Genomic DNA, 16,468 nt, shown 5'->3' on the forward strand with positions numbered 1-16,468 from the left:
ATCGTACCCCACCCTCCCTTTTTATATATGCAAATCACGAATGCAAGGATATAATTTTCATGTGAATAAAGAGAGTGCAATTTTAAAGAAACAAAATATTGGGTGAATTAATTAGATGAATAATTTATTTAGAACTCTTTGAATATCATTACAGATTCAGACCACAGAGAACTAGCCATTAATGTGAAGAGCAAGGGAGACATTGATACTCATGTGCACATAGACAGCATTCTATATACATAGTAGAATAGGGTAATATGAGGAATGTCCTTAGCATAATATTCAAGCCTGATGCCCTGCACTGAGGTTTTTTACTTTGTGCTAAAACCAATACTCACTTGCTATATATCTTTACCGCACATTTTGTGCAAAAATAATTATTGGTATTACAGGATGTTGCAATAGTGTTTTGCAGTTACAGAAGCCAATGGCAACCTCTGTAGCATGTTTTGACTTTGATTCTGTAAAAAAATGATTTAATTCATGGCAACATTTCAGGTTTTTTTTTTTTTTTTTTAAAGAATGCAAATAATGTCAATTAGATAGCCAGCCTTGTAAACAGTCAGTACCACTACTCCATCTCAATAAATAAAGCCCATGCCTAATATTGCCGCACTAAACGTTTGCATATTTACACAACAGATTTACATAATCATTTACTAAACTCATTTACGGTTTGAGACGAGAGAACAGGATGAGTTCAAGAAGATAAAACATTTGATACACTTCAAGTTTTTTCCCCTTCATCTACAACAAATATTCTGTACAAGTGTCAGAATTCACAACAGTCAGACAGCTAATAATGTACAGTGCATAGAGATCACCATGCCTTCGTTTAACAAGCACTCCAATAGACTTTATGACACAGAAACAAAGAAACTGCCATTATCTGTTGTGATGAAGGTGATGATTTTTATACGCCGTTTCATCAAGCTATATCACACACCAAATATATATCTTTGATCCTTTCAAAAAATCCTTGATCTAGCCACTCTGATGGATTTCTTATAACAGCCGTCTTCATTTCTCCCAGTCTGTAATAGTGTCTCTGTTGTGCAACCAATAAATATGCTTTATAAAACATTTGTATTTATAAATATCATCGTCATTTACAGCATGTAAAGTTTGTGATTTAATTAATGCAGGACTGAATGTTTAAACTGTGGGATTGTGGGAAAATATCAAAACACAGTCAAAAATGGATGATATACTGTAAACAAAAAAGTTTTCTATATGAACATCAAAGGTTTTATATTATAAATAATTCAAGTGATCTGAGTAATAAATATTTGTACCGCACTATTTGCATACCTAACAGAAATAAATCCCAGATACAAATAGAAATGACTAGGCATTAAAAGAATAAATAATTTTAAATATTATACAATTGAATACGACTTATGTTAAAAATAAGATAATAATAATATGTAAACCAGTGCTTTAATTTTAGAGTCAGTATGGCAGACATTTTTTTTACTTTTCTTTGATCACTCAGAAGTAGCCTTGAATTTGATGGATAAAAAAAAAATCTGCATTCTGTCTCTTGAGGTCTGCTAGATTAATGTGTAGTTTAACACATTTTTTTTACACAGTATGGACAGCTGGACCCTGCAAAATGGTTCAGTGGAGCACATCTGCTGCATTGTGATTGTCCGCCATCATCATCATCATCATCTCCATCACAGCCAATGACATTTGAATTGTTTTCCAGTTCAACAGAAGATAAATAAAGCTGGCATTTGGGCTGATGGGGTGTGCGTTTGCCGGTGGGGCTAATTCGGATGGCACATTTTTCAAAGTGAAGGTGTGTGCAACACAGAAGCGGCTGCTCTCAGTAAAAGCTCTTATGGAAGCAACAAATCTTTCTCCTCAAGCACTTTTGACATCTATAAAAAAAGAAAACACTACAAAAATACAATAGATTTAAACATCCGCTTTTACAGTCAAGGTTATGAGCGTCTCGTGAGTGACCCTGCACACGAAGACACTTCCTTTTATCTACTACGGCTGTTTTTGATAAAGGAACAACGATATCCTCACGCCTATGAGCAAAACCAGGTATAGCAGAAACTCACATATTGCAGTGCACATAGTGAAACCTCCATTCAGGTCCTTCCTACAAACAGCAGGCTTTGTTATTGATAGACAAGTTTTTCTTTTCCTTTGAGCGGGATGGATGAAAGCACACAGTTTAGTACACAACAATATAGAAGCTTCAGTCTTATCTGACACTGAACAGATGATCCTGTCACTGCCTGGTGTTCCACATCCAAGCACAGCATGTTCTCAGTGCTGCTCCATTTCATTTCCAGTTACAATAAGACGCGGTCCCGGGCTCGTGCTGTAGCTCAGCATCCCTGCATCTGGTTCATCCGTGAATTAGCGGCGGGCTCTGCTGTAGCTCACAATTGAGTCATAGCTTCTGCTCCGACTGCGACTGCGTCTGCTATATACAGAGTTCAACGATGAGCTGCGACTGTAGCTCCTGTATGAAGAAGAAGTCTCACGACTGCGACTGCGACTCCGTGAACGACTGCGTCCGAGAGAAAACAGGCGCCAGGACAGGAGGCTGGAGGATCTGCTGCTGACAGAGGGGCTGGGACGATGGTAAGGGATGGGCCTCTTTCTGGCACTGTGCAGGACAGGAACGCATGCAGAAAGAGAATAGAAACAAAATTTATTTAAAAAAAGTTACATTAGAAAAGTCATAAAAGGATAAGTTAGGGGTATTTTTTGTCTAACAATCTCTCAAGGAAATCTCTCATGCTCACCATTGATTTATTCGATCAAAAAATACAGTAAAAACAGTAACATTGTGACATATTATTACAATTTAAAATAAGTGTCTTCAATTTTAATATATTTTAAAATGTAATTTATTCCTGTGATGGCAAAGCTGAGTTTTCAGCATCATTACTCCAGTCTTCAGTGTCACATGATCCTTCAGAAATCATTCTTATATGCTGATTTGCTGCTTAAGAAACATTTTTTTTATTGAAAAAAATGTTGAAAACAGTTGTGCTACTTAATATTTGTGTGGAAACTGTAATTTTCTTCTGAAATAAAAGTTCAAAGGAACAACATTTATTTAAAGTAGAAATGTTTTGTAACATTATTAAAGTCCCTGTAAAGTCAAAATTAAGTATGTGTTCTGTGTTCTTATAAAACTATCAGTGTAAATTGATCGCTACAGAGGCGGGTGTTGGCGATGATCCTCAGCTCTCCATCAAGGTTGGCTCTTCACAAAATTAATCCACCTCTTCTTGATGTGACCGTTTTTAGGAAATTTAAATAAAGACACCGATCTGTTTTGTACATGATCGCATCCAGGTAGTAGCCTACGCATTTCCGTGTCGAAGGCATAGCTAGCTAGCAAACTGTAGGCTGTAGTAACTAATAGTACAGTAACTCGCGATTGAGCGCCAAACTGAAGCGAATGTGCTCTATTGTTAGGGGAGGGGCCAGCCTCAGTGGCCTCAGTGCGTCATCAAGTAGGGGCGTGTCCACGAGGTCAGGGGCTCCAGTGCGTCATCGAGCCCCGTTTTAGCCCCGCCAAAAAAATCCGGAAAATAGCAATGGTGAAAAACTGTTTAACGGTCTAACTCCACAATTCAGTAATTCACAGTTCACAGTCTTTGTAATATGTTTTAGCAATACATTTCTAACATTTATAATGGTTTAGATTTTTTTTTTAGAATTGCCTTTACAGGGACTTTAATGTCTTTACTATAAATATGTATTGTTATACAATTGCTTCTCCTAAACAGCCATCAACATTCATTTGAAGACTGTATGTCTATTTTTATTTCTCCTGAGGATGCCAGCAGAAAGCTCTGCATTTTTACACAGAATTGGAATGCCTGACATTCCCACGACTTGCTTGTTAATGTGGTAAATATTTTTTGCTAATTTGATAATGCTTTCAGCTACAAATTAGAGTGTGCCCTCAGCTCAGTTTTAATTCATTCTGCAGATTTCTAGAGATTTCTTCCTAGAATCAGTGCAGAAAGGTGTGGGATCTCCAAAGTAAGATCAGGAGAGTTATTTCTGTTTGTGATTCATGCAGTTTGTATTGTAACACTAGTATTTCTCCAAGAACAGACCTTGTAATTCTACGGGCTTCCAGGTGGCTGGGGGAATCTCTTCTTCTCTTTCTCATAGGGGAACAAGGTCTTCTCCTGCTGTGCTTTCTACTCTTGCAGGAACTGCAGTCTCTTTTCTGCTCTCGAAACCTTTTCACCACACATAAAAGAGATGCGAGCATGTATGTGATTTCACCAATGCCACAGTCATTATCAAACAATTATATTAGATCAAATCACACATCTCCTTTCAGCTAAAAATCACCTGTCTGGTGTGCACCGTGAGTAATTTAGACTGCGGCAACTGCTCGCACTAGACAGACTGTCTCTCCGTGAATCCAGCGAATAACTGGACGAACGGGAATATGATCTGTAAGTGAGCCGAGTGAAATGATATTGTCAGATACAAACATACGAGTTTATGACTAAATTGAAAGCTTAAAATAAGAGTTCCTATAATAAATAGCAGCTGTGCGACCCACCTCCTCCCTGAGGACAGGGATCGGCTTCTGGAATAGCGCCCTGAGTATCTGCTTTGGGATGATATGCTTCTGCTGCGGGACCTCGTTCGATCCTGATATCTATCATAAGACGGACTCCGATTCCTATCGGTGACGAGACTCAGAGGCTGTGTCTTCTCCAAATCAGCGTGCCTGCCTGTTTCTTCACTGCAATTACAAGAGGGACATTATTTTAGGCCTTTACTTTATTACTTCACAATGTAAGTGACAGGATATCTGGATATTTGCAGAGAGAGAGTCTGCACTTTGTACCAGGATTAATATATGTCACAGTGTCTGGTTTATGTTCCTTGGGTCACCACTAGATGTCCTCCTTCCCCACGGTGTCCATCACACTCTTGAACTACATCCCCCATGATCCTTGTCTTTTCATTGCACTCAGCTGTCTCTTATCACTGATTATTGCACTCAGCCTGTTCCCCATTAGCATTGTCATTTCCCTGTGTATATAACCCTGTCTGTTTCAGTATGTGTCACGGAGTCCTTGTTTGTATCACACCACTTCTTAGGTCGGTCGTTGACTGTGTCTTGTTTTGTTCTTGTGTTGGATTGCTTCTTTGGATTTTGACCTCTGCATGGACTGGATTATGATGTAACGGATTGGCCCTTAATAAATATACTGCGCTTGGATCTTCTCTGTCTCCTTGAGTGTGGATCGTGACAGAAGGACTCCGTCACACCTAATCCAGCGGTATGTTTTGTAACATCTCTTCCCCAGCCACCGAGCGGGAGAGAAGGGAGTTTTTTAAGGGGACCCGATTGGTCAAGTTTCGCGGGACCCGTGGAGGTCGCAGTGGAGGAGGTGGTCGAGAGACTGTTCACGTCCCGTCTGCCCAGCCAGAGACTGTTCACGTCCCGTCTGCCCAGCCAGAGACTGTTCACGTCCCGTCTGCCCAGCCAGAGACTGTTCACGTCCCGTCTGCCCAGCCAGAGACTGTTCACGTCCCGTCTGCCCAGCCAGAGACTGTTCACGTCCCGTCTGCCCAGCCAGAGACTGTTCACGTCCCGTCTGCCCAGTCAGAGACTGTTCACGTTCCGTCTGCCCAGTCAGAGACTGTTCACGTTCCGTCTGCCCAGTCAGAGACTGTTCATGTTCCGTCTGCCTTCATGGACCTGGATTATATGGAGCGTCTGGCTCGGATCCTGGACATGCCCGTGTCTGCTGTTCCAGAGCCGGAGCCAGTGTCTCCTGTTCCAGAGCCGGAGCCAGTGTCTGCTGTTCCAGAGCCGGAGGCAGAGCCAATGTCCGTTCCAGAGCTGGAGGCAGAGCCAGTGCCCGCTCATGAGCCGGAGCCAGAGGCAGAGCCAGTGCCTGTTCCAGAGCCAGAGGCAGAGCCATTGCCTGTTCCAGAGCCGGAGGCAGAGCCAGTGCTGTCTGCCTTCATGGACCTGGACTTGGACTATCTGGAGCGTCTGGCTCGGATCCTGGACATGCCTGTGTCTGCCGTTCCAGGGCCGGAGCCAGTGTCTGTTCCAGGGCCGGAGCCAGTGTCTGTTCCAGGGCCGGAGCCAGTGTCTGTTCCAGGGCCGGAGCCAGTGTCTGTTCCAAGGCCGGAGGCAGAGCCAGTGCCCGTTCCAGAGCCTGTTCCAGCGCCAGAGCCGGTGTTTGTTTCTGTGTTTGTTTCTGTTCTTGTGGCTGTTATAGTTTTTGTGTCTGATCCTGAGCCGGTGTCTGATCCTGAGCCGGTGTCGGTGTCTGATCCTGAGCCGGTGTCGGTGTCTGATCCTGAGCCGGTGTCGGTGTCTGATCCTGAGCCGGTGTCTGATCCTGAGCCGGTGTCGGTGTCTGATCCTGAGCCGGTATCACTGCCCTGGCCGCCCGAGGGGTCTTCTCCGCCCTGGCCGCCCGATGGGTCGTCTTCACCACCCTGGCCGCCCGATGGGTCGTCTTCACCGCCCTGGCCGCCCGAGGGGTCGTCTTCACCGCCCTGGCCGCCCGATGGGTCGTCTTCACCGCCCTGGCCGCCCGATGGGTCGTCTTCACCGCCGTGGCCGCCAGAGTGGTCGTCTCCGCCGTGGCCGCCAGAGTGGTCGTCTTCGCCCTGGTCGTCCAAAGGACCTGTCCCGTCCCGGCCGCCTGCACTGCCTGATTCGCCCTGGCCGCCAGATGGACTGTCGTTTCCACCCTGGCCGCCTGAAGGGTATTCACCGCCCTGGCCGCCCGAGGGAAAGTCTCCGCCCTGGCCGCCCGAGGGAAATTCTCCGCCCTGGCCGCCCGAGGGAAATTCTCCGCCCTGGCCGCCCGAGGGAAATTCTCCGCCCTGGCCGCCCGAGGGAAAGTCTCTGTCCTGGCCGCCCGAGGGACTGTCGTCTCCGCCCTGGCCGCCAGATGAACTGTCACTCCCTGTCCCCGTTTCTCTCCATGGACCTGGCCCCCCATCCCTCCCCCTGATCCTCCACCAGTCCACCTCCCGCCTGGACACTTGTTTGTCTGTCACGTCTTGGAGCGTCTGGTAGCCGCTCCGTAGAGGGGGGGTTATGTCACAGTGTCTGGTTTATGTTCCTTGGGTCACCACTAGATGTCCTCCTTCCCCACGGTGTCCATCACACTCTTGAACTACATCCCCCATGATCCTTGTCTTTTCATTGCACTCAGCTGTCTCTTATCACTGATTATTGCACTCAGCCTGTTCCCCATTAGCATTGTCATTTCCCTGTGTATATAACCCTGTCTGTTTCAGTATGTGTCACGGAGTCCTTGTTTGTATCACACCACTTCTTAGGTCGGTCGTTGACTGTGTCTTGTTTTGTTCTTGTGTTGGATTGCTTCTTTGGATTTTGACCTCTGCATGGACTGGATTATGATGTAACGGATTGGCCCTTAATAAATATACTGCGCTTGGATCTTCTCTGTCTCCTTGAGTGTGGATCGTGACAATATAGTGAACTAGACATTCAAACACAAATCTATATAACTGTTTTGGTCTGATTTTATTTTATTTTATATGAAAAGTCACTCATCAGTGGTCATATCATGTTAAAAGTGAAATGGAAGCCGAACCTACACTGACAATTCTTTCACTGGAAAGATACATGGTTTAATGGCATGTTAGTGAGACATTGGATGTACACCATCAAAATACAATTTAGACATATTTAAAGTTAATGTAAAATGCATTCAAAACAGCCTTACCCTTTAAACTTGTTGAAGACAGAGCTGTGTAGGGTATTTTCTCTGAGTACTGGTTTACCCAGAGAGTCATAGCTGGTTAGTGAGTTGCCTGAATCCGAGGCATTGTCCCCATCGGCTAGTCTAAGCTTCTCAGGACATGTTAAATCCTGACAAGAGAACTTTCCAATTCTGGTCACTTTTGACCTTGTGATGCCAGTTTTACTTGACAGTGGAGAGGACGTGTCATTTCCCGAATCGTAATCTGCCTGACCTTTGCCCTTATTGGATATTGAGTCCTGGACGATCATCATTTTGTTTAAACCCTTAACCCCATGACGTGATGGTGAGACCTGCAAGCAGACAAAGCAAAGTTGTTGTTTTTCTAAAGAAAAATAAGGCCGTATCATTAATCTGCTACCTGCATGATGCAGTCTGAGTACTCTTTAAAAGGCACATATGTCCCTACAGAGCACAGAGAGGAAATTAATCAAGATTTTTTGGGACAGAAACTAAAAGATTAAAAACCGCCATGCAGATCTGTCACATGCGAGAAGTTTGAAAAGAAAGAAGAACAAAGCAAGTACTCTTACAAAAGAAACGAATGAAAAAAAAAAAAGACTGAAGAGAGAAATAAACAATGAACCAATGCTAATGAAAAAGGCAAATTAAAGAAAACATCCAGATCAAAAAAAAGAGAGAAAGGAACCTACATTAATAAACTTCCAGCTACTTTTAAGTCAGAAGAAAGAGAGAGTAAAAGGAAACAGAAATCCCCAATTTGAAAGTTGAAAGCTTTCCTTTAAAGAACATTAAACAGACATCACAGAATGGGCTTAAGTAATATATCTATCTATCTATATATAATCATATGAAAAGGGTTGCAGACAAAAGAAATATCTCCATCACTCTAAATATTTAAAATCCTTGAGAAAAACAAAAAGAACTTGTTTCTGCTTTAGTCCCCTGTCGGAAGAGATTTTACAGTCCACCAGCGGCCTACAGTAAGTCCCTAAATCTGCGGATAGCATCGACTTACCAATCAAGACTTCCTCCTTAAGTAGGTAAGGTGTAAGAAAAAGGGAAGAGCGGGTGACATAAGTGCATCATTAGAGTGGTAAAGTGCAAGAAAAAGACAATAACCCTCTCTTCTTTAAATCCAACTCCACTCTGCCACACACCGGCATGAGCCTTTTTCTTTACCTTTGTTGTTCACCTGTAGGTTTGAAATTAGATCTCTTTTTCTATTGTGGGACTGATGGAGTAAATTTAAGTAGACTCTACATCCTAAATAGAATCTGTATCCTTTATAGAAAATGGAAAGAAGCTGCTAAGTTTCAATAAGATTCTAGTTTGCTACAATGGCACAAAAAGCAATCAAACTCTGGTTTATGGTGGAATTTGCAAAAATCTGGTATAGCCTGGGGGTTATTTGTAATGATCTAGCTGTGAAGTATGAGGCTGAAACAATTATGTGCAGGTTTATGTATTTTATTTTGCAAGCTTTAGTATATGAAACAAACCGCACCAGTGCAAAAGCTTGCTTTGCTCATACAGCTAACCAACCAAGGATCCACGGCAGGGCCAACGGAGCATTAAAATGTATTTAAAAAATATTTTTTTTTCTTGAAAAGGGTTAGGCGGCTGAGGCAACGTCTACAGTTTAGGAACAAAATAACAAAAAAGGAATATTTTCTTCACACTATGGACAATCTTTAAACACAATGGCACAAGTCAAAAATATTAGCAATGATTAAAGTTTAGAAAATGTAATACACGTTACTTTAATGATTTTGTGATCGAAATCACTTATCTCTGATCGTACTTTAATGATCTCTGTAGTATACAAACTAACCTCAAAGGCTTAAAAAAGATGCTGCAAGAGTTTATTTAAAAACTTTCAGAAAATAATAGGATTATACAGTACATAGGATTATGTAAATTATTAACTTTATTAAAATATTCGTTTTTATGACATTATACAGACTAGGCATTCTTTAGTGATGGTGAACTTTTTTATTTATTGAATGATGTTTGATATTTCTGGTTGGAGTGGATGCATTTAGAGTGTGGCAGTAGGTTTCGTGTCACTTTTAACAAGTGTAATTACTGAGAGTGGAAAACACTTGAAAACCACTCTCATTAAAAAGTTAATTAACTTAAGTTTAAATTGTGTGTCAAGCACATGTGCAATATGCAAATCACATGTTGGTTAAAACCAATTCTAACCACAAAAATAACCTCACTCGAAGGCATTGCTACAAAGATGATTATTGTTCCTATTAAAAATGAGATGACAATGCAATATTAGCCAATTTACAAAACAAAAAGGACTATAGAAAACCTTCATCTGTGACAATTAAAAATCCTATGCCTTTATGGCTAGTTTCAATCCAAATCCTATCCAAAAGCAAGCAAACAGTCACATAAATAACGATTTCTCCATGGGGGAAACGACTTGCACTAGCTGGCTTTCAAATGCAGTAGTTTAACAGATAACTGTAAAACAACATAGCTTTTGGTCTTGACATCCGTTAAGTAAAAAGAAATCAATGGTTTCACAAGGGCCTTAAACAGAGCAAGAGTTCGGCACTGTAAGCGCATCAGGTAGCCATCAGAAACACTTACGGTGCTTTCAGAAAAGTGGCAGCAGCACTTAGAGGAGATTTTATTGGTCAGCTTGATTGCCGACCTGCATGCATCGCCTCCATGGACAGCTGATGAATGGCCACCGTCTTGGAAACCAGATTTTTCACAATCTTCATATCTACATACACAAAGCACATAAAAACGTTGTTAAAGGCCCCTTCACCTCAAGGAGGAATTAATATATTCATATATCATTCACATTAAATATGCAAAGTACTGTAAGTTGAATCATTTTAGCTAATCAAGGTGCTCACAGCACCTTTACAACAGTAGCAATAAAATCATAATGTGGGACAGCAAAAGAATAATAGTCATTCTTCAGTTTTTCCTTTCTACAGCATTTAGGCAGTGAGGTGGGAAAAAATTCGTCCTCCACAGGTTAACATAATGGGAATGTCACGGTCACTGGGAGAAGCATCAATTAAAGTGGCAAAAGTGTAAAAATACAGTATGGAAGCACTTTGTCTAAATAATCCATTTAAGAATCGATATTATATTTCTACCGAAATAGCAGTGGCAGAGATATCCAGCTAATGTCCATTTACTTGAACAATTGACAACAAGAAGATTTATATTTCATTGTCTTAGACGATCGTCTAGTTCCTTTAATCTTCATAGGCTTAAGGTGGAATAAAATGGTTTCCTAAGAAAGGACATGCCAATTATACCAGCTCAGGACATAGATTATATGTAATGGGTCTTTGGAAAGTGAATGAGGATTGGGAACTGACGGCCATTGTTCCTGTTGTGTGGCGTGAGTGGGTTCTCTGTGCCTTTTCAGCTCCTGAAACCATGTAAAGCTTCACTGTGCTCGCCTTCTATAATGATTTCGTCCTTTGAATATCCCTAAGAAATTCCAAATAATGGAGAGATCAGCTAGGGATTTAAAACCAATCATCTCCAGCTTAAGATTATTTCAATTTGAAACCGAGGCTTGGTCTTCTCCGGTCTCAAAAAAGCCAGAAATTCTGCGATGAATGAATGAGAGGGTTTTTTTTTGTATGAAGGACTGATGAAGTAATCAGAGTGTTGACACCTGGGAGAGCATTTGAGGCCAATTTAATGCATGAAAAACTCTTTGTCTGTGATTACTCTGATGTGTTGATCTAATTCAAAATATATGACCTATATATGACAAAATATATGACCAAAAAAATGATTCAACTTATTAGGTCTTCTCCGGTCTCAAAAAAGCCAGAAATTCTGCGATGAATGAATGAGAGGGGTTTTTTTTGTATGAAGGACTGATGAAGTAATCAGAGTGTTGACACCTGGGAGAGCATTTGAGGCCAATTTAATGCATGAAAAACTCTTTGTCTGTGATTACTCTGATGTGTTGATCTAATTCAAAATATATGACCTATATATGACAAAATATATGACCAAAAAAATGATTCAACTTATTAGGTCTTCTCCGGTCTCAAAAAAGCCAGAAATTCTGCGATGAATGAATGAGAGGGGGTTTTTTTGTATGAAGGACTGATGAAGTAATCAGAGTGTTGACACCTGGGAGAGCATTTGAGGCCAATTTAATGCATGAAAAACTCTTTGTCTGTGATTACTCTGATGTGTTGATCTAATTCAAAATATATTTTTAAAATACACCTTTGACCCAGAACAAAATGATCTTATTTTACATCTCATAAACTACTCATTTGCCTAATAAGGAATCATGTACTCCACGTCCAAGCATTTCTCATAATATCTGTACATAGGCGATCAGCAGGACTGACTTGTATATGCTTTACAGGCAATCTTCACTGACACCTCAAAGAAAACAGATTTAAGCCTGAAACTTAATTTCATCACTATTCCCTAACAGTGCTCCATCTGTACCTCAACCCCATCACCCCTCAACCCACTCCAAGGAGGCGCAACTGTTCACGGGGGCGAGATCTCAAATTTCATTCCCTTCCCGATTCCATTGATCTACGTGCCAAATGTTGGACATAAGCTGCGAGAGGCAGATAAAAGAGTTTCCTCTGTGTCACCTCTACCTTTATCAGTCATCGCCACAGTGGCACTGGATGCTGACTGATAAGATAAAAAACCTGACTGGTCAGCATGAAGCCATGAATATCTCCAACCCCCAACATTCTCCCAAAAATGTCAAAATGTTATTTTGTGGAATTTTTTTAAACATTCTGAACAAGAACTATCCAATCCATACAAATCTGTGACTAATGTTGCACATTTACCTGCAGGTAAAGACTTATTTTTCAACTTATGATTCTATTTTATTCTATTCTAACTTGAATTTGTGGTCACTTTAGAATACTGTTCCCTCATTAATGAATAACTACACAGGAACAAATGAGTAATGCAATATTAACATTAGTAACTGCTAACTAATAAGAAACTCTGATTAACGAAGTGATAATGCGTTATCACTATTAGCTAAAGTTAGTTCACTATTAGCTAAATCAATAACAATTTTTTTCATACCTCCCAGAGGACTACTAAAAACTACTATATACAGGTTCATAATTACTGAGAGTAATACACAATGTATGTATAATTATGTCCAAACTAAAGATCATGGTAACCTACTAGTAATGACTCAAGTATTACCAAATCCTTCAGAAGGAATTATTCATTATTTGGAACAGTCTGCTAAAGTGAAAGCATGATAACTCTCTATTCTAAAGTGTAACCGAAATTAATTATTATATATTTTTTTAGATCATTAGATAGCAGCTGCTTTCGGTTTTGGGCTCCACCATGGAGTTACACTGAAGTATACATTTAAATTGGCCTTCTCCCAATTATTCAGTTGCAAGGTCACACATACCTGTTTTCCATGCAGGAGGAACTCCTAATTTCAGCTTTACGGCGCCGGTGCCGATGAGAGTGGCTCCTTGACCTGAAGGGTAACCAATAGACATGCATGCAAGAAATCAATTATCTCACCTTGTATTTATGCTATTTTGTGCTGGTACAGCAACATTATAACAATGTCATAAATTGACATTACTCTGCCATTAAATCTCTTATTTTAATTTATCTTATTATTGCAGTGATAGAGAAAGAAAGAGAAAGCAAAGCAGTAAGCGAAAGGGTAATTACGAAGCCATGAGACAATAAAATACAAGACATAACACCCCAGCAAGAGTCAGAGCTCTGTCTCTGAAGTGTAATAATTTAATGTGGCACATGTAAAACAGTGTTAATTGAGTCTGAAATGGAGACAGTTGAGTGCAGATTCACATGAGTTTGCTGAGTGAATTCAATTAAAGTTCCAAATTGAATTTAGCTGCCCAACAAACCATACAGAACAAAAGAGCAGACCATGTTTAATGGATTGAAATTTGAAACAGGTAGTTTAAAACCTTTTATAGCTAGTACATTCCATTTATGTATTGTTTTTGAATATGTTTTTTATATAGCCTATACGTATTACAGTAGTGACATTACTGATTTTATATTTTGAGGACACTGTGATGTGTTATCCTCCTGGGACATCTTCTAAATGCATTAAAGTCAGCTTAAAACAGCAATCAGAACCCAATGTGACATATTTCTGAATAAAACAAAATATTCAATGAGAGAAACATTAACATAAATTTGTCCTGTCCTGTGAAAAGGAAAATTGTTTCAGGGGTAGAGATTTTCGATGATTAAATTAAATTATACATACATATATATATATATATATATATATATATATATATAATTTTTTGTATTTAAAAAAATTAAAATGTTAATTTCACAATATTACTATTTTTCCTTTATTTTTGATAAAAAGCCAGTCTTGGTGAGCATAAGAGACTTCTTTGAAAAAAAAAAGTACCAACCCCAAACTTTTTAATGTTAGTGCACACAATTATGCACAAAAGACCAGTAACATATTGAAAAAGTTTAAAACTTTTTGTTTTTAAACTATTTTTGCAAGTAACTCTTTTTTTTAGCTAACATTCTATTTCAGCATCAGTATAATATAAAATGTAACAAATCACGTAAAGACAAAGATGAGCTTATGTAAACAGTTTCTGTTTAAGTGCAATTCAGTTACAAAGGACAAAGAATTTAGAGTCTTGGGTCGTGAAGCAAAACCACTTGGGAACCATTGATTTAACAAAACCTGAAGGTTTTGAAGATCAGACGCCCAGCGAGGCACGTCTTCCCTGGCTGTGTGTAGCAGGCTAGCGGCGTGAAATTGGTTCATGTTTCTGTCTCTCTGGCTGCTCGCCTGCTTCAGTGAGGAGCTGCTCTCAGACTGCACCAGCCCTCCTTCAGTTCGAGAGAGCACACGACAAAAGCAGCCAATAACAGCGCTCTCTGAGAGGAGCTGAGGTGCACTACAGAGCGCCGGTCAATACACTGTAATCTAATCTAGAAAATATGACTCTTGTGCATGAAGGGTCATGCAGGTGCTTTATAGTGTAGAATGCGTTAAGCCTTTGACACTAAAGGATAAACCACAGAGGGAACTTGAATATAACTCAATAAACTGTCAGTGCTTGAATACTTTCAACTGAAGTGTAAGCTGGTGGGTTTTAAATAATTAAGGCACATTTTGAAATCACCAACCTCTTTTTATGTTTTTTCTCCTCCTTTCTTTTACGTCTGGGACTCGATCCACTGTAAAAATAGCAGAAAAATGATTGCTCGGGTTTAAATTAAAAGGTCCCATAGGAAAGAAAATTCACACGTGAAATTTCCTTGCTGTTTCTGCTAGACAACAATGTGATTAAATGGAGAGCAAATGGAGGTACAATAATTGTACCTTTTTTTCTCTCCTAAGAAATTTGAGGAAAAACAACTGAGACAAAGTGGATACTTAAATGATTTATAACTGAGCTCTCCATTCAATCTCCTGGACTAAAAGAGAGGAACCACTAAGCAATAAAATCGTCTTCTGGGAGCCATAAACTACATAAAAGCACTTAACAATAATCAACAGGTATTATGTGTACTGTGTAAAAAAGCACTGTGCCCTTTATTGTAGGAAAGAGTATAAAAACAAGCAAAATATGAAATAAATAAATGTACCTGTGCCTTCCCTTCCTTGAGGCAGACCTAGAGGCAGAGATGAGATGACGTTAAAAGCAGTCGTGACAAAACAACCACACCACATCAGAAAAGCGTATACTCAAAGCAAACCTCTAAACATGACCTGATGTGAAAATCAATCACTACCTATGTCGCTTCCTTTTCTTTGAGCTCTTCTTTTTCTTCTTCCTCACAGGTGATGGACTGCAGGAGGGAGATCTGGGAGATCAAATAAAGCCATATGTAGTTAAAACACGTACAACATTTTGTTTTAAAGGAATATTTCTCCATTTACGAAAATCTTGCAATGTATTCCAAAGACTTTCATATGCTTTCAAAATAATTTAGTATATGATGCACAAGAAATCTGGATACGTTATCCAATTATATTTATTATTATTATTATTCTATCTGTGCTCCATATTAACCCTCTGGGGTACTTCGGGACAAAAATGTCCCGAAGCGTTTTTACATTTTTTTTTTTTTAATTGTAGCTTCACAGGAATGGTCCGAAATTTGGTGACTTTTTTGGTACTTGGTATATGAACACCCAAAAAAATTGGGGACAGGATTTGAAAAGTCTAAGTGGTCTTAAAACAAAATAGTCACACTCAGGACCTTCGGGTCAAAAATGACCCCCATAGGAAATTAATGGGAAATTGGCAAAAATGTGAAAATACAGAGTTTTTTTGTGCATACAATCTACAAAACAGCCAGGATGCAGAAAAAAAGCACACAACAGTGAAGGGGTGAATCTCTTAAAACAATGGGTGACAAAATGTTTTCCATTTGTTCTCTTTATAATGCAATGTTCAGGTTTGACTGTATTATAAAGTAAAACTGCCACTTCAAATTACCATTTAAACCAACCAAATTTTTTTTAATTTTTTTAAATAAAAAAAAATGACAAAAATAGTCTTTGAGAATCTGTTATTATATATTCAAATCAACAACCTGAAAAAAATTAAACAATATGTGAAAAAATCACTAGAGTGTTTCTACCATAGGTTTCTAGGTTTCTACAGAGAGCTGTAAATCCACTAGTGGTAAAAATGTGCTCTTGCGTGATAAAAATGCTCAGTGTGTCCACCAGATGGCTCCGATCTCATTTAAAA

General features: G+C 39.8%; 1 protein-coding gene across 1 annotated transcript in view; it reads right to left on the bottom strand.

The window, feature by feature from the left end:
* Positions 1-2,150: 2,150 nt before the first annotated feature.
* The window catches only part of srrm4 (serine/arginine repetitive matrix 4), a 53,410-nt gene continuing 39,092 nt past the window's right edge, over positions 2,151-16,468 (bottom strand). Inside the window, exons 4-13 of the mRNA XM_056264877.1 lie at positions 15,501-15,572; positions 15,354-15,380; positions 14,892-14,942; positions 13,153-13,224; positions 10,341-10,479; positions 7,737-8,065; positions 4,565-4,750; positions 4,348-4,452; positions 4,104-4,232; positions 2,151-2,632 (exon numbers count right to left, since the gene is read on the bottom strand). Coding sequence (XP_056120852.1) covers positions 2,380-2,632; positions 4,104-4,232; positions 4,348-4,452; positions 4,565-4,750; positions 7,737-8,065; positions 10,341-10,479; positions 13,153-13,224; positions 14,892-14,942; positions 15,354-15,380; positions 15,501-15,572 — 1,363 coding nt within the window. The 3' untranslated portion in view covers positions 2,151-2,379. The remainder of the gene's footprint in view (positions 2,633-4,103; positions 4,233-4,347; positions 4,453-4,564; positions 4,751-7,736; positions 8,066-10,340; positions 10,480-13,152; positions 13,225-14,891; positions 14,943-15,353; positions 15,381-15,500; positions 15,573-16,468) is intronic.

This window comes from Rhinichthys klamathensis, unplaced genomic scaffold, assembly GCF_029890125.1.
Source record: "Rhinichthys klamathensis goyatoka isolate OS25496 unplaced genomic scaffold, OSU_Roscu_1.1 h1tg000226l_1, whole genome shotgun sequence".
Classification (NCBI taxonomy): domain Eukaryota; kingdom Metazoa; phylum Chordata; class Actinopteri; order Cypriniformes; family Leuciscidae; genus Rhinichthys; species Rhinichthys klamathensis.